The sequence below is a fragment of the Erythrolamprus reginae genome, chromosome 5 (genome assembly GCF_031021105.1).
Source record: "Erythrolamprus reginae isolate rEryReg1 chromosome 5, rEryReg1.hap1, whole genome shotgun sequence".
NCBI lineage: Eukaryota > Metazoa > Chordata > Lepidosauria > Squamata > Dipsadidae > Erythrolamprus > Erythrolamprus reginae.
In genome coordinates, this window is record NC_091954.1 from 117,814,492 (window position 1) to 117,838,626 (window position 24,135).

General features: G+C 43.2%; 1 protein-coding gene across 4 annotated transcripts; it reads right to left on the minus strand.

Moving 5' to 3' along the window:
* Positions 1 to 4,653: 4,653 nt before the first annotated feature.
* Positions 4,654 to 12,937, minus strand: TMEM207 (transmembrane protein 207). Of its 4 annotated transcripts, XM_070754185.1 has the most exons (7): positions 12,627 to 12,937; positions 10,817 to 10,958; positions 10,192 to 10,369; positions 8,069 to 8,106; positions 6,579 to 6,626; positions 5,879 to 6,021; positions 4,654 to 5,278 (listed from the first exon to the last, which is right to left on the minus strand). In XM_070754185.1, exons 3-6 carry the CDS (start codon positions 10,244 to 10,246, stop codon positions 5,890 to 5,892), a joined length of 273 nt encoding a protein of 90 aa, XP_070610286.1. In that variant the 5' UTR covers positions 10,247 to 10,369; positions 10,817 to 10,958; positions 12,627 to 12,937; the 3' UTR covers positions 4,654 to 5,278; positions 5,879 to 5,889. The 4 variants fall into 4 exon arrangements, 3 of the variants coding, with proteins under 3 accessions (XP_070610286.1, XP_070610287.1, XP_070610285.1); XM_070754186.1 differs by lacking the exon at positions 10,192 to 10,369 and having other exon boundaries at positions 5,890 to 6,021; XM_070754184.1 differs by lacking the exon at positions 10,192 to 10,369.
* Between the last annotated feature and the right edge of the window lie 11,198 nt (positions 12,938 to 24,135).

Here is a 24,135-nt window from a genome sequence, read left to right on the forward strand (position 1 = left end):
GAGGGAGTCAAGCTATTCTCCAAAGAAAAAGAAAGAAGGAAGAAAGGAAGTGAAAGAAAGAAAGAAAGAAAGAAAGAAAAGGACCAGGGGAGACAGGATAGCCGTCTTCCAATATCTCAGCAGTTGCCACAAAGAAGAGGGGGTCAAGCTATTCTCCAAAGAAAAAGAAAGAAGGAAGAAAGGAAGTGAAAGAAAGAAAGAAAGAAAGAAAGAAAGAAAGAAAGAAAAGGACCAGGGGAGACAGGATAGCCGTCTTCCAATATCTCAGCAGTTGCCACAAAGAAGAGGGGGTCAAGCTATTCTCCAAAGCACCTGAGGGCAGGACAAGAAGCAATAGGTGAAAACTAAACAAGGAGAGAAGCAACTCAGAACTAAGGAGAACAGTTAATCAGTGGAACAGTTTGCCACCAGAAGTTGTGAAACATAGAAACATAGAAACATAGAAACATAGAAACATAGAAACATAGAAACATAGAAACATAGAAACATAGAAACATAGAAACATAGAAACATAGAAACATAGAAACATAGAAACATAGAAACATAGAAACATAGATACATATAAACATATAAACATATAAACATATAAACATAGAAACATAGAAACATAGAAACATAGAAACATAGAACATAGAAACATAGAAACATAGAAACATAGAACATATAAACATATAAACATATAAACATATAAACATATAAACATATAAACATATAAACATATAAACATATAAACATAGAAAAATAGAAACATAGAAACATAGAAACATAGAAACATAGAAACATAGAAACATAGAAACATAGAAACATAGAAACATAGAAACATAGAAACATAGAAACATAGAAACATAGAAACATAGAAACATAGAAACATAGAAACATAGAAACATAGAACATAGAACATAGAAACATAGAAACATAGAAACATAGAAACATAGAAACATAGAAACATAGAAACATAGAAACATAGAAACATAGAACATAGAAACATAGAAACATAGAAACATAGAAACATAGAAACATAGAAACATAGAAACATAGAAACATAGAAACATAGAAACGTAGAAACATAGAAACATAGAAACATAGAAACATAGAAACATAGAAACATAGAAAAAGATTGACGGCAGAAAAAGACCTCCTGGTCCATCTAGTCTGCCCTTATACTATTCCCTGTATTTTATCTTAGGATGGATAGATGTTTATCCCAGGCCTGTTTAAATTCAGTGACTGTGGATTTACCAACCACATCTGCTGGAAGTTTGTTCCAAGCATCTTCTACTCTTTCAGTCAAATAATATTTTCTCATGTTGCTTTTGATCTTTCCCCCAACTAACTTCAGATTGTGTCCCCTGAATGCTCCAACACTGGAAGTTTTTAAGCAGATGTTGGATAACCATCTGTCTGAAGTGATGTAGGGTCTCCTGCCTAAGCAGGGGTTGGACTAGGAGACCTCCAAGGTTCATCTGATTCTATTTCTATAATAAAAAAATGAATCTGTTTGTACATCGTGTGCTGAAAACTCAACAGATGGGGCTTGTTAACATGGGTCTAGCTCCTACGTGTGAACACTGCCAGCATGTTTCCCTCGACGTGAATTCAAACTTCCCTTCTCAAACCCTGATTTTGTAATGAAAGAATCAAGCGTACGGTGTCAATTTTTTGAGAATGCCGATTTGTTTTCTTCTTCAGGATTCTTGTTCTTCCTGGACGCATCTTGTATTATTTCAGAAATGTTGTTTTCTCAAAGGGAGAGAGAGAAAGGCACAAGATATTGTTAGCTTAAAAAAATGTAATGAATAAATACATATGGATCACAGTGTTCCTTACCTCTGAATTTATTTTTGTTGCCTTGGTTACGCAGCTCCTTTAAAAAACCCAGATTATCTAATCATGTTGGAATAAACTTTGCATTGGCTGGATCCTGTTTTTTGAAGCTGTGGGCTGCAAACTGGTTTATATTAACCTACTTCGTGTCTCAATAACTTCCCTGTTAGGAAAGACATTGACATCCAAATTCATCTGGGCAATTTACCTCCTGCCCCAATTCGACAGAATGGATTCCTTGACTTGCAAACCATTCATTGAACATCCACCCCAAAGTTACAACAGCACAGGAAAAAAACCACTTTCAACCAGTCCTCATACTTGCGACCACTTTGCAAAGGGATTTATGGAGGTTTCAGTGACCTGCCTGGGGTCACGTGACCTCCATTTGAGACTTTCCCAGGGGGCGTGTGACAAGCAGAGTTATGGGAGAAGCTGGATTTGCTTAGTGACCACACGTTTCACTTAATGACTGCAGGGATTTGCTTAAACTCAGAGAATAGGAAGGACCCTACAATCCTTCCCCTCCTCCTCCTCTTTCTTTCCACAAACCCTCACCCTTTTAAAAAATTTAAATTAAAAATAAACTTTATTTATAATACACAAAACAGAAACAACCAAACACAAAAGACATTTTAAAAAAGATCGGACAATTTGCAATGTGCCTGTGCTACAACTCTTAACAGTGCTTATTTTCTATTACACAAATTATATTTACATAGCATACATCAAATCATACTGGTAATCTTATTTAGGTAACTCTTTTTCTTTCCCTTCCTTTTTTATTTTTATTTTTATGACTGATCCTCTGACATTTCCTCCCCAAACGTTCTAACATTTGTTAGCTCTCTGTCTTTGCTTTTTCCTTTTTTCCAACCCTCACCCTTCTATCACTCAGAATGGGTAATAAAATGTCTTCAAGGGAACAAACGAACAACTCTCTGAGTCCCAAGGATCCCGGAATCCTTTTCTTCCTCCTCTTCCCTTCTAGCACTGGTGATATTACCTAGTTGTTCTATCTCACGCTGGGAAACCCTAGAAAATAAGTTTACACACACAAAACCCAGCTGGGAAGGCATAAGATGAATATACCGTATTTTTTGAGTATAAGACCCACCGGAATATAAGACACACCTTAGTTTTTGGGGAGGAAAATATGGAAAAGAATCTGCTTACTAGATATTCATCTGGCCAGCGTCCTTAGTCTGGTCAGCTTCGGCACATTATTTTATCCCCTGGTTAGGGCTTTAAAAAAACTTTATTCTGAGAGAGTAACATTGAAAGAGGTTGCAAGCCAGTAAGAGCTGGGAACATCATTATCAAGCAAGAAGAGTAATGGAAAAAAATTGCAAAAACTTAGGGCTTGGAAAACATTCTTTGCAGAGACTAACAATGAAAGAGCTTGCAAGCCGGTAAGAGCCGGGAACATTGTTAGCACCTGGTTAGGGCTGGAAAGAAACTTATTTGGAGCAAGTTAGAACAATCCCAAAAAATCCCTGCAAAGACTTAGGGCTTGGAAATCATTCTTGGCAGAGAGAAACAATGAAAGAGCTTGCAAATGGGTAAGAGTCTTCGGAGAGGGGCGGCATACAAATCTAAATAATAAATAAATAAAATAAATAAATAATAAGAGCTGGGAACATCATTAGCACTTGGTTAGGGCTAGAAATAGGTGCGTCTTATACCCTGAAAAATATGAAAGATATATTGATAAAAATTGTTTATAGCATTGAATAGTTAAAAGTGAAAGGAATTTTTTGCAATTTTTACATAGCCATCTTGCTCACTTCCTGGAAAATCTTGGTGCAGTCAGTGATGAGCAGGGTGAACGATTCCACCGAGATTTGAAGGTCACGGAGGTATAAAGGTAGATGGGATGGACATAGGATGGGCTGGCTATTGTTGGAGCATCAAGCGAGAAGGTCCACAGATTAAACACTCCAGAAAACGCTATAAGCGAAAATTTTAACCTTAATATGTGTTGTGGTTAGCTCTGGCCCAGCTCCTGCCCCAAGGACTGTGGATGTGGGGGAGACATCCACATGCTGCAGGCCTGTTTTGCCCCCGGTGGAATCTGCTGATGAAGGCTCCTCTGACCAAGAAGACATGAGTGACAGGGAGGAGGAGAGTGGGGCAGACAGCTCAGAAGGAGATCAATTATCTAGCTCCTCCTTGGATTCAGAACAAGAGTTAATGATACAGCCACACATGCGGAGAGCGATGCATAGGCAGCAACAACTGAGAGATTATTATCAAAGAAAATGGGGCCACCTGTGGTTGGGTGGGGCTGTGGTCATTAGTGAGGCTGCTATAAAGAGCAGCCTGTGGCCATTGTGGAGGATTATCTGATCGTTGTGTTTCGTGACTGCTTTACTGACTTTGACCTTTTGTGTGCTGATTTTTCCCCGCTTTGAAACTAAACCAGAGCAAAGTGTGTGTCACTTTATGAAAGAAGAAGGACTGTGAATTGCCTCACAGCTGCAAGCTAAGTATCACAGAACTGATAAGGGACTTGTACAAATTACCAGTTTGTTTGGAGATGAGTGCTCTTTGCTATACCAAAAGAGGGTTTGGTTTAAGGGAATTTTCATTATAAAGAACATTGTTTTTAATTTTCAAACGTGTGTGTGTGTCTGAAATTTGTACCTGGGAGGAGTCTACCAGAGAGCCCGACAGAACAATATGTATAATTACCATTAGATAAAAAACCATTTATATGAACACAATTTGACTTGCAGTAACTATAATAGCCTTTGTATGAATAAAATTATTTTTTGTAAATAGCTTATTTGGTAAATTTTTCCTTTATATGCACAATTTGTATGACTTTTGAGGGTATCCTGTAGCTTAAAAAGTTGAAAGTTAAAAACTGTGGTCATTTTTGGATCCAGAGGCTAAAAGTTAGTTGAAAACCAAGTCACAGATTTAAGACAACGAAATTGCTCTTCCCCAGTGAACAGTCTATATTCGTTTTTCTCTTTATTTATGCTGTGCAAATATTGTCTTCATCTGTAACACAAACGTAGCTTACCATCTCTAACAAAATAATGCAGTTCCTTTTTAAACTACTCATTAATTTTCAAGCATTAAGTGTCCATTTATCAAGCCCACATCACATAGTTTTGTAGCGAAGCACGGGTGAGCTAGTGAGATATATTTTAATATAAATTTTCCCCAAAGCTGACTACTTGAGCAAGCTTTAGAAAGGGCCAAATTTCTGCTTTATATCCATCTCCAAAATGGGACTTCTTAGCCAGGCCCTAGTGGAGAAAACCATCCTATCTCGAATTCAGATCCACAGTTCTTCCTGGCTTCATGAGCTCTTCATAGGGTGGAGGCTGCAATGATCCATTCCATGCCCATGTATTCAAACTGGGCCCCTCAGGACTCCACCCTGGGGTCTGCAGGTGGGATGGGGGCCTCCGGGCCAGTATCCAAGGGGGTTCAGCACTCCCTGAAAATACAAAAATTTAATTTATTACATTTATTATATTTATAAGCCGGCCAAATCCTAAATGACTCTACTCTCCCTCCCTGGAGATAATAAAACCCACGCCTCCCCCAAGTCTTCCAGGCTTCTAGGCCACAAGCCAAGATCAGAGACGCCAAGAATTGAAGCAAGGTCACAGGACTCCCAGTTGATAACTCTCCACAAGACTGTAAGGGCGGGCCTGCCTTTTCAACCCTGCTGAGGAGAACCACACCCAAACCCAGCTGTTGCCAATTCAGGGATGGAAATACCTTTCTAATTGGCCCCTTCTTTGAGCTGCACCTCTCTGCCTCATGTCTATTATAGCCTGTGCGTCTTCATCCAATGAATCCAGGCTACTAGCTGGGGAGAGGCCCCCCCGGGGGTCTCAGGCTGCTCTCCCTCCTCCTCCTCCTGACGTTCCTCTCCCCCATCTGCCTGGTCCTTCCCCTCCTGGTCACTGTCCTCCTCCTCTGGGCATGGATCCAGCAGAGCTCCAGCCGGTCCCTGAGGAGCCTCAGGCTGAATCACAACAAAACTCAGCCACAAATCAGCGTTTCTCTGATCCCCAGACTTGAAACCCACCATGAACTGACTCAGTTTCCCCCAGAGCGAAGACCACAAGGGAGTTCTGGGCCGCAGGACATCTGGGCCGCCCCAACCAGCACCGGAGGCAGCAGCCAAGCAGAGCCAGAAGGAGCAGCAGGAGCAGCAACGACAGGCAGAACCTGGAGCAGGAAAGAGAAGAAAAATGCTCTTCTCCGCATTATTTCGAGTCTCAGCATCCTTTTTGCAGTGGGGACCAAAACTGGATGCCGTATTCCAAGTGTTGCCTCACGAAGACCTTATAAAGTGGTATTAACCTTTCACGTGATCTTGATTCTCTCCCTCTGTTGATCCAGCCTAGAGCTGTGTTGGCTAGAATATAATAAAATAGACTTTGCTATGATAGTTTTTGAATTCAAGCATGGATTGGGTCATTATTCTGAGTAATTGATCCGGCCAGACAGAACACTTTAGGCATGAAATGCAGGTGAGTTTGGACCAGTCCCTCCCCCACCATCCAACACCGACCCCACAGGGTTGTTGTCGTCGTAGAAATAGGAGGAAGAAGCATTTGATAACATTTGCTGCTTTTTGTTATTTCCAGAACGAAGAAAGGCGGGATACAAAAATAAATAAAAATAGTAAACAAATTAAAAACAAAAACAAACGTCTGCTTCAACTCCAAGCAAAGCAACGTGGATTGGATCGTCTTGAATCTTTGGAAAGCTTTGGCACTCACCAGAAATACCACGAATGGAGCCTTTGCTGCTCTCCACCACCAACGCAACTGCAAAGTATTTTACAAGAAAATGGAATCACTGCATTGCATTGGCACCATAGTTCCCTCTAAGCTGAGCAGTGAGCAATCGCTCACTTAAAAATCATCATCAACTCAGAGTTTTCCAAACCTGCCCAGAAGCCGAGAGGGAAAGAGTGAGAGGGAAGGAGAGAGAGAGGAAGAGAGGAAGAGAGAGAAACAGGTAGAAAAAAGAGAGGAAGGAAAAGAGAAAGAAAAAGAATGGGAGTAAGGAAGAGAGAAAGAAAATCAAAATCTAGTTTGAAACTAGCTCAACTATTTAAGTGGCATTTTGATATTGATAGAGTTGCCCTATTATGAGCTCACTGTTATAGACACACAGTATAGTATTTTATTTTGAAATTCTCTGAGGCAAAACAGGGTGGGGTTTTTATTTGTTTGTTTGTTTATTTGTTTATTTATTTATTTATTAATTAATTATTTCTGTGCCGCCCACTCCGGAAGGGCCTGCCGCTCAGACACTATACTTTTCCGCCCACCCCCCCAAAAAAAAATTAGAGGGAAGACTGATTGGCAATGGGCATCTTAGGAAGCACTTGGATTTTTAGGGGACCCCCCCCCACACACACCAACACCAGGGCAGCCTTGCAGTGCGCTTCCCATTAGTCAATGCAAGAGCAAAATCACAATCTCACTTTCGTGTTGTGTTGCTTAATTGCTTGATTGCCGCTCGGAATGCCAGCTGGGGGATTGTGAGTGAAGATGTTTATGAGCCAGAAAAAAATACAGTGACTTACGACCAAAACTGAGCTCCAAATTTCAGTTGTTAAATAAGACAAATGGTTAAGAAAAGTTTTGTCCCATTTTACGACCTTTTCTTGCCACCGTTGTTAAGCGAATCGCTGCAGATGTTACAGTAAGTTAGTTTCAGGTTCAAGAATAGAGCTAGAAGGCACTTTGGAGGTCTTCTAGTCCAACCTCCATTTCACAGTAACTAAGCCTATTAACACAGTTAACTAACACAGTTAATAATTAATTATGTAACACAGTTGTTAAGTGAATCCAGCTTTTCCCATTGATCTGGCTGGTCAGAAGATTGCAAAAGGGCATCACGTGATCCTGGGATGCCACAACTGTTGTAAGTACATGCCAGTTGCCAAGCAACTTATGGACTACAAATAAAAGAGCCCTTTTCCAATAGCGACCACAGCATGATAGACTTCGGCCTCAATCGACACCATTGCAAGCATCACCTTAATAATGCGACACCCAAGTACAACTTTTAAAAAGCCAACTATAAACTCATAGATGATGTCCCCTCAACTCTTGACTGGCAAACTCTATTCTCTGGTTGTAACACTGCCGATGACTTCTATAATATCTTCTTGCTCAAAATCAAAAGAACTATCAGACCACATGTACCACTAATAACCACCATAATCAAGAAAAACAAAATACCCATATCAGCTCACCTTCCGGAGAATTCGCAGCCCACAGCTGGTCTGGAAGGCTGAAATACAGAGGGGGAGGGGTGCAGATGGGACTGGACAGGAAGGCAAGGAAGACGCCTTTCCCAGCTGCCCCATCCTCTATTCTATCTATTTGTCTATTTGTCTATTTATCTAATTAACTATCTGTCCATCCATCCATCCATCCATCCATCCATCCATCCATCCATCCATCCATCTATCTATCTATCTATCTATCTATCTATCTATCTATCTATCTATCTATTAATCATCTATCTCCTATTTTTAAATCTATCACCTATCTTTATCATCTTTCTTTCTCTTTCTCTCTAACCACCCACCCACCCACCCATCTATCTATCTATCTGTCATATATGGAATGGAATGGAACATAACAAGGAATAAGGAATGAATAAGGAGAGGAGAGAAGAGAAGAGAGGAGAAAATAAGGAATGGAAGAGAAGAGAAGCGAAGAGAGCCATAGTTAGACCACAACTGGAGTACCGCATCCAGTTTTAGTCGCCACGATGCAAAAAGGAGGTTGAGACTCTAGAAACAGGGAAGAGCAACCAAGAGGATTTAGTGGACTGGAGGCTAAAACATATGAAGAACGGTAGCTAGTTTAATGAAAAGAAGGACCAGGGGAGACATGAGAGCAGCCTTCCAGTATCTCAGGGGTGGCCACAAAGAAGAGGGAGCCAAGCTATTCTCCAAAGCACCCGAAGGCCAAATAAGAGATAATGGATGGAAGCTGACCAAAGAGAGATCCAACCTTGAGACTGCCATTTGTCTGAAATGGTGTTGGGATTCCTGCTTGATCGGGGGGTTGGACTACATGACCTACAAGGTCCCTTCCAATTCTGCTATTCTATTCTATTCTATTTTTATTCCTATTCCTATTCCTATTCCTGTTTATCCTATCCCATCTCCATCCCCATCTCCATTCCCTTCCCTTTCATTCCATTCCATTCTATTCTATTCTATTTATTATTAGAGTTGGAAGGGACCTTGGAGGTCTTCTAGTCCAACCTCTCCAGACCAATGGTTATCCGACATCTTAAAAACCTCCAGCGTTGGAACATTCACAACTTCTGGAGGCAGACTGATTAATTGTTCTCACTGTCAGGAAATGTCTCCTTAGTTCTAGGCTGCTAGTTTCCATGCATTGCTTTTTGTCCTGCCCTCAGGTGCTTTGGAGAATATGTCTATCATCTTCTTATCTGTCCGTCCATCCATCCATCCATTCATCCATTTTTCTATCAATCATCTATTTGCCAATCCAATCTCCAGGCTTTTTTAGATGCAGTTTATTCCCATTCCCAGTCAGCAGGGGGCAGTGTTTAGCTTCCAAACCAGCCTTGCCTGGCTGGGAAACTAAGCATCCATAGAGCTTGTTGGCATTTGGAGGAGAGACCACCAGTAAATCCCTGTAATAAATTCAGGCAAGAGACCTAAACTCAGGACCCCATGGAGCCGGGCTTCACTCAACGGACCCTCGACATTCTTCAGCATCCCAAGACTTGCGTTGGATCAGCTGGGAAAAGCCCTTCGCCTCAAAGGGGGGAGGCATCACCCTCCACTTTCTCATGATTGCTAAGGAGAGCCTCCACGGACAGAGGCAGTCTATCTCTGGTGGGGGAAAATAGCAGGAATGCCGTTTGTTCTTTGGAGGCGTCGCTTCCTTTGACCCGCGTCACTGCTTTCTCCAGCGAATTCCCCCTTGTGTGACAGAGCCAAAATGACGGAGACACAACTTTGTGATTTTTGCCTTCCGGTGACATCTCTTTGTGTGTTGCAAACCAGGGATTCCTTGTCGGTCACCCTCAGCATCTGAGGAAGACCCGGGAGCCTTCTCTGGCACCGCAGCTCAAGCGAGTTTTGGGGGTTTTTTGAAGGTCCAACTTTCACAATGGGAACAATGGGGAACACAATCATATGGACTAATCTTCACTTACAGATTAACAGAGTTGGAAGGGACCTTGTAGGTCATCTAGACAAACCCCCAAGCAGGGGACGCTACATCATTTCTGATGGATGGCTGTCTAGTCTCTTCTTCAAAGCTTCCAGGGATGAACCTCCCACAACTCCTGAAGGCAACTTCGCTTCCACTGGTTGATCGTTCTCACCTTCACAAAGTTCCTCCTTATTTCCGGGTTCAATCTCCCCTTGGTCAGCTTCCATCTGTTATTTCTTGTCTAGCCTTCGGGTGCCTTGGAAAACAGACTGACCCCCTTCCTCCTCTCTGGGGCAGCCGCTCAAGTATTGGGAGACTGCTTATCATGTCTTCCCTGGTCCTTGTCTTCACTAGAATAGCCATGCCAAGGAAGAGGAAAGGAAAGAGGAAGGAAAGGGAAGGAAAGATGAAGAGAAAAGGAAAGAGAAAGGAAAGGAGGAAAGGAGGAAAGGAAAGATGAAGAGAAAAGCAAAGAGGAAGGAAAGGAAAGTCTCAATTCATCACAACTCTGGAACAACCAAACATTCTCTGACTTAACACGAAAACTTTGATAATGTGGGTCTGCTAAGCCCAGGCCAGGAACCCCCAACACAGCTCCCCCACCCTCATTTTAGCCTATATCCAAAGTTTTTCAATCTTGTCAACTTTAACACGGTTGGACTCCAACTCCCAGAATTCCCCAACCATCCCTGCTAGCTGGGGGTCAAAATCCCACACATTAAAAAACCAGAATGACCACGGAGGAAACCGAGGTCAACGTTAACTACACCCAGGAGCCTCTCGGAAGAAGAGATTACCTGGACAAACATGCTGGAGGGACCTCCAGATTGCAAAGATCAGAGCGAAGGACAGTTTGGGTTGGACAACAATCCTTGTTGGTTTCCAAGAGGCAGCTTTGCGAATGGCGTTTCCGACGTACGAGTCTTCTGCTGCGGGTGCCTTAGAAGCATAGAAACATAGAAGATTGACGGCAGAAAAAGACCTCCTGGTTCATCTAGTCTGCCCTTATACTGTTTCCTGTATTTTATCTTAGGATGGATCTATGTTTGTCCCAGGCATGTTTCAGTTCAGCGACTGTGGATTGACCAACCATGTCTGCTGGAAGTTTGTTCCAAGGATCTACTACTCTTTCAGTCAAATAATATTTTCTCACGTTGCTTTTGATCTTTCCCCCAACTAACCTCAGATTGTGTCCCCTTGTTCTTGTGTTCACTTTCCTATTAAAAACACTTCCCTCCTGGACCTGATTTAACCCTTTAACATATTTAAATGTTTCTATCATGTCCCCCCTTTCCTTCTGGCCTTAAAGAGGATTAAAAAGAGAAACCAAAGCCATACGTATAAACTGGGTGAAACCACCCTCAACAGCAGCGACTGTGAGAGGGATCTTGGAGTCTTGATGGACAGCAACTAAACATGAGCCAGCAATGTGCAGCAGCAGCCAAAAAGGCCAATACAATCCTGAGTTGCATTAAGAGAGGGATACAATCTAGGACTACGGAGGTACTAATACTACTCTATAAAGCCTTAGTAAGACCACACCTAGAATACTGCGTCCAGTTATGGTCACCACACTACAAAAAAGACATTGAAACTCTAGAGAAAGTGCAGAACAGGGCAACCAGGATGATAAGGGGAGTGGAAACTAAAACATACCAAGAGAGGTTGCAAGAACTGCGCATGAACAGTCTGGCGAAGAGAAAGACCAGGGGAGACAGGATAGCCATGGTCCAATATTTGAGGGGTTGCCCCAGAGAGGAAGGGGTCAAGCTATTCTCCAGAAGGCCAGATGAGGAATAATGGATGGCAACAGACAAGGATAGCCCATAAAAGTATCTGCTACATGCAGCTACAACATCCTTCCTGTCAACAACTACTTGAGCTTCGACAACACATGATGAGCACACAACAGATACCAGCTCCAATCTAATACAAATCTAACAAATAATAATAATAATAATAACAACAACAACAACAACAACAATAATATAGTAAAAAAAGAATAGAAAATTGGGGATTAAAAGAAAGGATCGGTGAGAAGGGAAAAAGAAAGGAGAGAAACCATAGTAGGATCAATGTATAGAAACTGTATATATAATATATATATAATATGTATAATATGTATAATGATAGCTACATAATAGAGATTGAGCACAATAAGAATTGTAAAGCAGGTATGTCACACAATGTCCAATGCTTTCAAATGTTTTGTGTTTCTATGTCTGTGTATAAATAAAGAAATATTTTTAAAATGTCTCTTCGGACTCCCCAACCCAAAAAAAGGAGGAAGAAGGAATAAATTTGCAGGTTGCAAAATTTAAATTTGCTTTGAGGCATTTTGTGAGTTGCATGGGGGGAGAAAATATATATATTTCTGAGTCCTTTTCTTTGCGTTAAGTCCTCTTGGAGAAAACAACTGCAAAATAGAGCTGTTATTTGTCCTCTCTAACTGGGGTTCCTGTTTTCTCCTGGATTACTACTACTAAGTGAAGGTTTTCTCGCACCCAAGAGCCATGGTCCTACAAGACTGAAAGATTCCAATGCAATGCAGTAATAATAATAATAATAATAATAATAACAACAACAACAACAACAACATCAACACACCTTGTGAGGCAGACTAAATATGGCAAATCCTAGGTGCAGGTGAGCGTCGCCTATTGCAGGTTGCGAATGTCTGTCTGTAGTAGTAATGGTCCTCCAGGAACTCTACATTTGGGGCAGGAAAATGAACCTGGGTTGCTGCCTCGATTTAACCAGCAAGTTTCCTGTCACTATCACCTCTGCAACCGCAGCCCTTTCCAACAGCACCTTGTTCAACAGAGGTTATTACGAGGGTTTGTAAGGGTTTACAAGGCGTTGGGGCTGCGTGACCCTCCTTTGCTCCTGGTTCTTGCAAATGGAACATTAATAGTCTTCCCAACACCTCCAGGTAAACATTAAGCAGGAACGGCAGGCGTCAGCCAATGATTGACTAAGGGCCATTAAACCAGGTGAAATGTGGCTTTGGGCGAGGAGGGTGGAGGTGAGAAGCCTCCCCGGGTTTTCTTCCTTCGTTACACCAAACCCGTTCAGAAGCTGTTGACAAACTTGGAGGGTCATTGAATCAGAGCATCACAGGGCTGGGAGGGACCGTGGAGGTTTAGTAGTCCAACTCAAAGCAGGAGTCTTTATGCCGCCCTAGAAAATGGAGGTCCAATCCGTTCCTGAAAACCTCCAGTGATGGAGCACCTACAACTTCTGGTGACAGTTCCATCCATCCATCCATCCATCCATCCATCCATCCATCCATCCATCCATCCATCCATCCATCCTTGTCTGCCTGCCTGCCTGCCTGCTTATCTATCTATCTATCTATCTCTATCTATCTATCTATCTATCTATCTATCTATCTATCTATCTATCTATCTCTATCTCTATCTCTATCTCTATCTCTATCTCTATCTCTATCTCTATCTCTATCTCTATCTCTATCTCTATCTCTATCTCTATCTCTATCCATCCATCTCTATCTATCTATCTATCTATCCATCTATCCATCTATCTTTAGTTCTACCATGTATTTGACTATTTAACTGACCATCCATCCATCCACCCATCCCATTCTTCCTTCCTTCCTTCCATTCTTTCTTTCTTTCTTTCTTTCTTTCTTTTCTTTCTTTCTTTCTTTCTTTCATGTATTTAATTATTTAACCATCCATCCCTTTCTTTCTTTCTTTCTTTCTTTAGTTCTATCATGTATTTAACTATCCATCCCTTTCTTTCTTTCTTTCTTTCTTTCTTTCTTTCTTTCTTTCTTTCTCCCACAATGATCGTTCTTCTATCCAAGCAATCTTGGGATTAAACTGTAGATGTTCAGGAATGGCTGTTTTCCATGCTGGTCTACAAGATTGCCACCTTCTTGGTGATGAGTTCAGATGATGCCACCCAGATCAGAAGCTTTCTGGATTTTCTACAAGGCCTCCTTCACACCCATCAAGCAGATTGCCCCGTAGTTAGAGGCGCCATGGTGCTTGTGTTCCCTGAAATCCAGCCAAACTTCACAGGGCTAAATTTGAAACCATTTCAGGCATCGCGTTTGGAATTCCAAGCTTGCGAGTTGCTTGAAAAATCTGAATGCAGCCATCTGGAGCTTAGGCAGCGGCATTGATGGAGCAAGCTGGAGAGAACTGACTCTTCCACAGGACAAACGCTGGAGAGAACTGGAGGTAGATCGGCCTCTATGTCCACCCACTTTTTAGATTATTATTAGAATTGGAAGGGACCCTGTAGGTCTAGTCCAACCCGCCACTCAAGCAGGAGTCCCTATATCATTTCAGACAAGTGGCAGTTCAGTCTCCCCTTGAAGGTCCCAAGTGTTGGAATCCTCACAACCTCCGCAGGCAACTTCTCTTCCACTGCTTGACCGCTCTCATGGTCAGAAAATTCCTCCTTATTTCCAGATTGAATCTCTCCTTGGTCAGCTTCCATCTGTTGTTCCTTGTCTGGCCCTCTGATGCTTTGGAAAACCACCTGACCCCCTCCTCCTCTCAGGGGCAGACCCTCAAGTATTGGAAGACTCATGTGTCCCCTGGTCCTTCTCTTACTGGACTGGCCATGGTCAGTTCTTGCAACCGCTCTTTGGGTGTTATAGTTTCCAGTCCCCTTATCATCCTGGTTGCCCTCTTCTGCACTTTCTCTAGAGTTGCAATGTCTCTTTTGTAGAGTGGTGACCAAAACTGGATGCAGTTACTCTAGGTGTGGTCTAACAAAGGCTTTATAGAGTGGTATTAGTACCTCCCTAGTCCTACATTGTATCCCTCTGTTAATGCAATTTAGGATTCTGTTGGCTATTTTGGCTGTGAAGGCATTCTCTATGCTGGAAAAGCTCTCCCGCCATCTGTCCATGAATGGGGCATTTGAGAGGACTGGGGGAACCGTATGGAAATAAAGCATTCATTAAAACATCCATGAATCAGGGGGCTGGAGGCTAAAACACATGAAAAATGGTTGTAGGAACTGGGCCTGGCTAGTTGAATGAGAAGAAGGACCAGGGGAGACATGAGAGCAGCCTTCCAATGTCTCAGGGGTTGCCACAAAGAAGAAGGAGTCAACGGGTTCTCCAAAGAAAAAGAAAGAAAGAAGGAAGGAAGGAAGGAAGGAAGGAAAGAAGGAAAGAAAGAAAGAAAGAAAGAAAGAAAGAAAGAAAGAAAAGGACCAAGGGAGACAGCAGAGCAGCCTTCCAGTATCTCAGGGGCTGCCACAAAGAAGAGGGAGTTGAACTGTTCTCCAAAGCACCTGAAGGTAGAACAAGAAGCAGTGGGTGGAAACTAAACGAGTCTATGGAGAAGGGCGGCATACAAATCTAATTAATAATAATAATAATAATAATAATAATAATAATAATAATAATATAAATAATATAAATAAATAAATAAATAAATAAATAAATAAATAAATAAATAAATAAATAAATAAATAAATAAATAAATAAATAAATAAATAAACAAGGAGAGAAGCAACTTAGGAGACATTTCCAGAATAGAATAGAATAAAACAGAACAGAACAGAACATGTGGAATGGAATGGAAGAGAAGATATTTTCTGGCTTGGCTGCAACGTCTTCCAAAACCTGGCTCTGTGTCATTTTAAAATGTGGCAACTAAACTATTTGCAGCTCCCCCTCTCCTGCCCCCCCCTCTTCTGGGTCCCCCAAGAGGAATGGGGGCTTGCTGGCTTTGCAGCTCCTTCTCAGGGCCCCACAGCTGCGGAGGCTGGGAGCGACAATTCACAGGTGCGATGGTGTGATGCGAGCACACCTCTGGCTTTGATCTATTGACTTGGTAAGCATGGGGACCCAAACCTTGGAGCATCAACATAACAGAGAAGACTGAATGCAAAGAAACAGCAGCAACTCTGGGATTTTTTTTTATTTTGCAGCAAAGAAATATCTCTCCATATTGGTTCGGTTCTGCAACCCAACAAGACCGACAGAGACTTCAGAGGAGAATCAGAACTGCAGAAGAAACCATGGCTGCCTACCTGCCTTCCATTGAGGACCTGTAGACTGCACGAGTCCAAAAGAGGGCGGTGGAAATATTGACTGACCCCTCGCATCCTGGACACAAACTGTTTCAACTCCCACCCTCAAAACGTCACTACAGACCCCTGCACACCAAGACAACTAGACACAAGGACAGGGTTTTTTGCCCAAGTGCCATCACTCTGCTAAACAAATAATTCCCCCAACACTGTCAATCTATTCACTAAGGCTGCATTACTATTATTGTTAGTGTTCTCATCGTCCCTATAACCCATCTCCTTCCACTTATGACTGTAGGACTGTAACATGTTGCTTGTACCCTTAGGATTTATATCAATATTGATTGATTCCTGATTGCTTATTTGACCCCTATGACAATCATTAAGCGTTGTACCTCCTGATTCTTAACAAATGTATCTTTTTCTTTTACGTCCACTGAGAGCATTTGCACCAAAGACAAATTCCTTGGGTGTCCAATCACACTTGGCCAATAAAGAATTCTATTCTGTTCTGTTCTGTTTGTTCCATTCCATTCCATTCCATATCAGTCTGCAAAAATCTCTTTTGTGTGCCAAGAGTTCTATGGTGTGTGGGTTGCTTTGTTGCAGACAGAGGCACTCTGCAGAAGTTTGCATCTGGCTGGGCTGGCGGAATAGGCCAAGCCTGAAACCACCTGGGTGTACAGGGGCCTCCCTCCCTCTCTCTGCATTCGCTGCGAAGAATCCCCCCTCCCCCCTTTCGGTCTGCATGACGGGTGGCTGGGAATTCACTTGCTTTTCATTTTCACTTTTGCAGAAGAACCTTTAACAATGGATGCGGGGGAGGGGGGCTTTGCATTGGGATTCTCAGCTTCACAAGGTCAGAAGGAGGAAAGCGAGTCCCAAATCACCTGCAAACTATTTTTTTAGCTGGAAGGTTTCCCTCTTTGCACCCCTCCCCCAACATATTTTACTTTTGAAACAGAACAGCAGCTGGTGGGGCCATTGGATATATGGCCATGCAAGAAGGATCTGTTTTTTCTCCATTGAAAGGGGTGGGCATGTGTGTGTGTTAAACAGATATATGTTTTAGGAGTAAACACACCATTACTGAGAGTTGTGTATGCGAGCTGCACTGGCTCCTTATGTTAGTCTCCAGACACAATTCAAGGTGTTGGTTATCACCTATAAAGCCCCACATGGCTCAAGGCCAGATTATTTACGGGACTTCTCTCCCACCATAATACTTCCCAGAGACCAATAAGAGCACACAGAGTTGGCCTCCTCCGGGTCCCATCAAGTAAGAAATGCAGGCTGGTGGGACCGTGGGGCAGGGCCTTCTCTGTGGCTGCCCCGGCTCTATGGAACCATCTACTCCCCCAATGTCTGTACTGCTCCCACCCTGCTGGCCTTGCATGAGGCCACAAAGACCTAGCTTTGCTGGCAGGCCTTTCATGGCCAAACTGTATGAATGGTTTGTATGCAGGCGATGATGTCTTTTTACAATAAATGGGTTTTATCTCGGGGTCAGTTTTAGACGTTATATTCCACTTCTTGTATTGCTTTGGATCTTTTGTATTTGTATTATTATTTTGTAAGCCGCCCTGAGTCCTTCAGGATTGGGCGGCATGGAAGTCAAATATATATATTTATATATATATATAAATAAATAATACTAATACGTGACAATTTCTTTAAATGTTCAGTTGACTGAGTCTGAAGTTTAATGAATGAAAGATACACTACTACTACTACTAATAATAATAATGATAGTGATAATAGAAAATACTATTCCCCACCCCCAGAATTTACCGTATATTGGAAGGGATACAAATCTTTCTTTATCACTCTTTCACTCTTTCACTCTCTCTTTCTCTCACTCTCACTCTCTTTTCCTTTCTGTCTCTTTCTTTGTTTCTTTGTCTCTCTCTCTCTCATACACACACACTCTCTCTGGGCCTCTCTATCTCCATATTTCACTTTTTCTTTCTCTCTCTGTCTGTCCCTGTCTCACACAAACTTTTCCATGTCTCTCTTTCTCTTTCTTTCTTTCTTTCTTTCTTTCTTTCTTTCTTTCTTTCTTTCTTTCTTTCTTTATTTCTTTATTTCCTTCCTTCATTACTTTCTTTCTTTCTTTCTCTGTCTCTGTCTCTGTCTCTCTAAGGTACCTCTTGACGTGAGTGACATCCAGTTGGCCACGCCCAGCCAGTCACACGCCCAGCCAAGCCACGCCCACCAAGCCAGTCATTAGGCAGATCATATTCGTGGTTTGCGGGATTTAAACTTATGAATTTCGTGGCCTCGGAGGTCCAAAGAGGTTGGGGATGGCAGCAAGGAGATAATATCTGAGCCTTTGGTGGTCCGTGAGAAAATTTTGGTGATCCGCAGAAAAAATGATTTGTATTTTTTTTATATTGCATGGAATCAGGGGTCCTCCAACGACTTGCCCTGTGTTGCTGCAGAGAGTCTCCAGAACTTCTGGAGAATTTCCAGACAAATTTAACACTCCTGTCGTGGGAATATTTGAGACTCCCGAGACTGACATGCAACCCAGAATCTGAGATTTTCCCAAAATAGCTTTTTCTCCGGAAAGCCTGCTCCTACCCACTCAGAGTCTGTAGCGTCTCCTTTTCACAGCCAGTGGGAGAGAGATGGATCTGTCTGTCTGCTGTCATTCTTCTTCTCACTGGCGGTGGTGACATTCCGGTTGCAGGGAGGGGGAGGGCTGCGGGAGCCCAGAGGCTGAGTTGGGGTGGGGAGAGGAGACTCCACTGGCAGAGAAAGACGGGGGAGAAGCTTTGGAGATAGAAAGTCCGGCCCTTGTCAGCTCTCTGTTGATGTACATGTTGATGTTGATGCTCTCTGTTCTACTGTTACTGATGATACTACCTAGCTGGGTCATGAAATGTCTCAAAGAACTCAGAGAGCCCAAAGGACCACAAAGTCCCTTTCCTCCTCCTCCTCCTCCTCCTCCTCCTCCTCCTCCTCCTCCTCTTCTTCCTCTTCCTCCTCTTCTTCCTCTTCCTCCTCTGCAAACTTGGCTCCCTTCTAGCATTGATGATATCACCTAGCTGGGTCATGAAATGTCTCAAAGAACTCAGAGAGCCCTAAGGATCATAAAGTCCCTTTCCTCCTCCTCCTCCTCCTCTGTAAACCTGGCTGCCTTCTAACATTGATGGTATTACCTGGGTCGGGAAACATCTGCAGGAAAACCACCAAGGTCAGAAAGCCTCAAGGACCACAACATCAAAATCAGTTCCTGTCCATCTTAACAACACAACAACGCAAGAACTATTTGTTTGTTTGTTTGTTGTTTGTTTGTTTAAATTTGTATGCTGCCCATCCCTGACGGTGACATTCTATAAACCTAGAATAAACTAGGTTTATAACAGAAAGCAAACTACCAAACCCAGATGAAATGCCAAAAGAGGGGAGGGATATTGAGAAATGAAGCAACTTTATTTGCTGAAGAGCTTTAGCCATCTAGAAAAATCAAAGCCAGACAGTGGGAAACTAAGGAAATAAATAAAAGTGTAAAAAAGGGGATGCAGTCAGGATCACAAAGCGATTTCAGAAGTCATTAAATTCGGGTGGCAACTTTTAACAAAATTGTGTGGCGGATCAAACAATTCCAAGTTAAAAAGAGAATTTCAAAAAAGCAAGATTGATTTTTCAAACCACTAAACTAATCAAACCTCTAAACATAAGGAAGAAATATTGTAATTTTTTTTTTGGGGGGGGGGGAGATTTAGGATAACCAGACAAAAATAGTTATTGATGCAAAAAACAGAAAGGATGCAAAACCCTGCAGTTAAATGCAGACAGGGTTGAAGGGCAAACTGTGATTGGGAAAAATCGGACCTCCCCAGGAGAACGTGGGCATTGTGGATTTAATTTCATTTTAATGTTGCTTCGGAGAATCGCGTTCTCCCCTTGCAAATCATTTCAATCAAACGTTGCAGCAGGATTTAATAGGAGGCTGAATAGGTTTGCTGTGGTTGAATGTTTCAGGCAAAAGCGAAAAGAAAGGAAAATGTGTCTCCAATTGTTGTCTGTCTACACAACATTCAAACCGTTGCCAAGAATCACGGTCAATATTTTCTGCCAACACCTGATCTCAGCTTCATTGCCCCCTTTGGAGCCAAAAAGAGAATTTCAAACATTGCAGATAATTTATTTTTTTTTTTTAAAAAAAAGAGGGATCAACTTTTGAATTATAAAACAATTTTTTAAAAACTCGGAAAGGCAAAAAACCGAAACTTTTTTATATGTCCTGGGCCTGGCTTAATGACAAAATGGAATTTGATTGACTCCCCCATAACTGGATTAAAAGCAAGGCGTAATTATATTTAAAATTAAGAATAAAAAAAGCCGCTACCCGAAAGCAGCACAGATGTAAACGGAGGAGAATTTAGAGGAATCAGAGGGGGGGGGGGCGTTTTTATGGGGAATTCTTTGTTTTTATTGCTTTTTAATATGGCTCGGATTCCACTGACAATAATTTTGAATAAAATGTTGTCGGGCTATGAATTATTCAAGCCAGGGAAAGAGATGTTTCCACACGGTTGATTTTGACACTCGAAACAAAAGGAATAAAATTGCTTTTAGATACAGTTCAAAGCTTTGGGGACGACATTAAAACAGAACGGGACCCTTCCCTTCTGCTCCCGCTCGCAATCAAAGACGGGGGGGAAATTGAACAGGAAGATGGAATTGAGCTGCGGGATGGAACTGGGAAAGGTGCAAAAAGGGGCCACAAGAACGATCCAGGAAATGGAGCCCCCCCTTTATGAAACCAGTTTGCAAGGCCTTGGTCTCTTCAGCCTTGAAAGACGGCGTTGAAGGGGGGACTTGATTGAAGGGAATAAAATCCTGCATGGGATAGAAAAGGTGGATGGAGAATAATCCTTTTCTCTATCCCACAATCCTAGGACGAGGGGCCCCTCCCTAAAGCTCACAGGTGAGAAAGTGAGGACAAATCAAGGGAGATATTTATCCACCCAGAGGGTCCTTGGTTGATGGAATTCTCTTCCAGAAGAGGTCGTGACAGCTGTCAGCCTGGAGAGTTTCAAGGCAGCATTAGACAGATTCACGGATGCCAAGTGTATCATAGGTGGTTAATGAAATGGATGTCCAGGTGCCGCCTCTATGTTGTTTAAGGCAGGCAGGGTTCCCTCGTGTCCTATTTGTTGAGGATCCAGGGAAAGGGAGGGTCTTGCCTTCTCTTTCTGCTCAAGATCCCCATGGCCAATTGGGGGGTCACTGTGGGACACAGAATGCTGGACTTGATGGGCTTTAGCCTGATTCAGCAGGGCTCCTCTTATGTTCTTATGTTCTTTCAGCTGTGGTGAGGGGGCCGTTTGCCGAGGTTCGCCTGGTGCACCAGTTGCGGCCCTATCTGGACCAGGAGTCACTGCTCACAGTCACTCATGCCCTCATCACCTTGAGGCTTGACTACTGTAACGCTCTCTACATGGGGCTACCTTTGAAAAGTGTTTGGAAACTTCAGATCGTGCAGAATGCAGCTGCGAGAGCTATCATGGGCTTCCCCAGGTATGCCCATATTACAGCAACACTCCGTAGTCTGCCGATCAATTTCTGGTCACAATTCAAAGTGTTGGTTATGACCTATAAAGCCCTTCATGGCATCGGACCAGAATATCTCTGAGACCGCCTTCTGCCGCACGAATCCCAGCGACCGGTTAGGTCCCACAGAGTCAGCCTTCTCTGGGTCCCGTCGACTAAACAATGTCGTTTGGTGGGACCCAGGAGAAGAGCCTTCTCTGTGGTGGCCCCGGCCTTCTGGAACCAGCTCCCCCCCCGGAGATCAGAACTGCCCCCACCCTCCTTGCTTTTTGTAAAGTTCTTGTAAAGTTCCCCTCTGCCGTCAGGCATGGGGAAACTGAGTCATCTTCCCCAGGCCTATACAGTTTATACATGGTATGTTTGTGTGTATGCTTGCTTTTAATAATGGGGTTTTTAGTGTTTTTTAAATTATTAGATTTGTTCTTACATTGTCTTTGTTATTGTTGTGAGCCCCCCCGAATCTACGGAGAGGGGCGGCATACAAATCTAATAAATAATAATAATAATAATAATAATAATAATAATAATAATAAATAATAATAATAATAATAATAATAATAATAATAATAATAATAATAGTTGCCAAGGTTGGAGACCGCTGCTTTCCAGGTACCTTCTGGATGGAGAGCCTTCCCTTCTGCAAGGGCTGTGCTCATTTTTCTGCCCCTGGAATAGCCCCCCCCCCCCCAACCCTCCCATCCTCCTTTTCTCCCTTTGAACCTTCTCCTTCTCCTTCCAAACCCATCAAAAGGCTGCAGAAGTGAACATTTTGCCCTTTTATTCAAGTTACTATGGCACCGCTGGGGGCGAACCACTTTGGCCTTTGTGTCTCTCCTTTGCCGCCGCTTTGATTTCCCCCCAATTAATCCGCATGCCATCTTGGGGGGTCTGTAGGCAGCAGAAAAAGCCCCCCCTGGATTATGTAAATGCAGCCTCGCCCCCCTCCGTTTGCTTCCATTACCTGCCCTGCAAAAAATGAAAAGGGGGGGGGGAGCCAGTGGGTTGCCAAGCCTTTAAAAGCAGCGAAGTTGGCACAAGGCTTCTTGGCTGCACAGAACCGGCCATTGCAAGGAATTATGCTGATTGCTTGACCCAAAAAAGCCATTTTGCACTTTTCTATTAAGTGTGCGTTTTGGCCTTGGGCTCTTTGGCCTCTTCGGCTCTTTGGAGGTTGAGCGCCTCCCTTACCCACCTATAAAAAGAGCCCGGGAAATTAATCTCTTGGAATTATGAGGATGATTATTATTATTATTATTTTGCAAGGGGCTCTTAATGGCTTCTGTGTTTAGCATGCCCGCAGGGGGGATTGGCTAATGGAGGGTCAGGGTCCCTGAATGGCAGGGGGGTGTTTTGGGAGCCCAGGGGTGCTCGGAGGGGCCAGAGCTTGAAACTGGGGCGAGGGAGGGGCAGAGGAGAAGGACCATGCAGGGAAATGGCTTGAAAGGCACCGCAGAGGTCAAGAGCTGCGTGGGGCTTTTGCAAGGCGCCAAACGGAAGCACATTCGCCTTTTTCTCTCTTCTTGACAGAAGGGTTGTTTGAATCTCATCAGGGAACTTTGTAAACTTTGGGGCTTTGAAAAAAAAGAGAGAGAATGAGAGAGTTCGGAGGGGCAGCAGGAGAGACGGGAGAACCCAGCAGAGTCACAAAAGAAAGTGGGAGCCTCACCGGGAGGGGGTCGGAAAAGTCAAGATAGAAACATAGAAACATAGAAGACTGACAGCAGAAAAAGACCTCATGGTCCATCTAGTCTGCCCTTATACTGTTTCTTGTTTTTTATCTTAGGATGGATCTATGTTTATCCCAGGCATGTTTAAATGCAGACACTGTGGATTGACCAACCACTCTGCTGGAAGTTGGTTCCAAGCATCTACTACTCTTTCAGTAAAATATTTTCTCAAGATGGCAGCCAAAGAGCCTCAAAAGTGATATTCTTCTTCCTTCTGTTGCTTCTTTGTTCTTCCTTCCTTCCTTCCATCCTTCCCCTTTCTCCCTCCCTTCCTTCTTTTGTCTTCCTTCCTTCCTTCTTTTGTCTTCCTCCCCCCTCCCTTCCTTCCATCCTTCCCTCCCTGTAGTCTTCCTTTCTTCCTTTTTTCCTCCCTCCCTCTAGTCTTCCTTCCTTCCTTCCACTTTCTCCCTCTCTCTCTCCCTCCCTTCCTTCTTTAGTCTTCCTTCCTTTTTACCTTCCTTCCTTCCTCCCTCTCTCCCCCCTTTTGCCTTCCTTCCTTCTTTGTCTTCCCTCCTTCCTTCATTCAAGCGGTGGGTGGGGGGTGCTACCATGCGTGCACATGCCCCCACCCCTTCCCTCCACCCCTCACGCATGCACATTGCCCCCCGTGCTCTCCCCACCCCTGCACACAACACACACACCCCCCCGGGTATGCGTACGGGACTCACTGGAGCCTGGGGTGTGAAAAAACAGACAACCCGGAAGTTAGGAAAAACAGACTTCCAGTTTCCCCATTGTGCTGTTTTCCGCACTCTGGAGGAAACTTCCCGGAAGCCTCCGGAGTGCAAAAAACAGCACAACTG

Bases quoted from the DNA above. Each gene is read 5' to 3' on its own strand.
- TMEM207 (XM_070754184.1), bottom strand. The intron at 6,022-6,578 runs GTGAGTGCCAAA...TTCCTGCTCCAG, and splicing joins CTCCATTCGTGGTATTTCTG to GTTCTGCCTGTCGTTGCTGC. The intron at 5,279-5,878 runs GTGGGTTTCAAG...TTGTATTTTCAG, and splicing joins GGAAACTGAGTCAGTTCATG to GGAGTGCTGAACCCCCTTGG.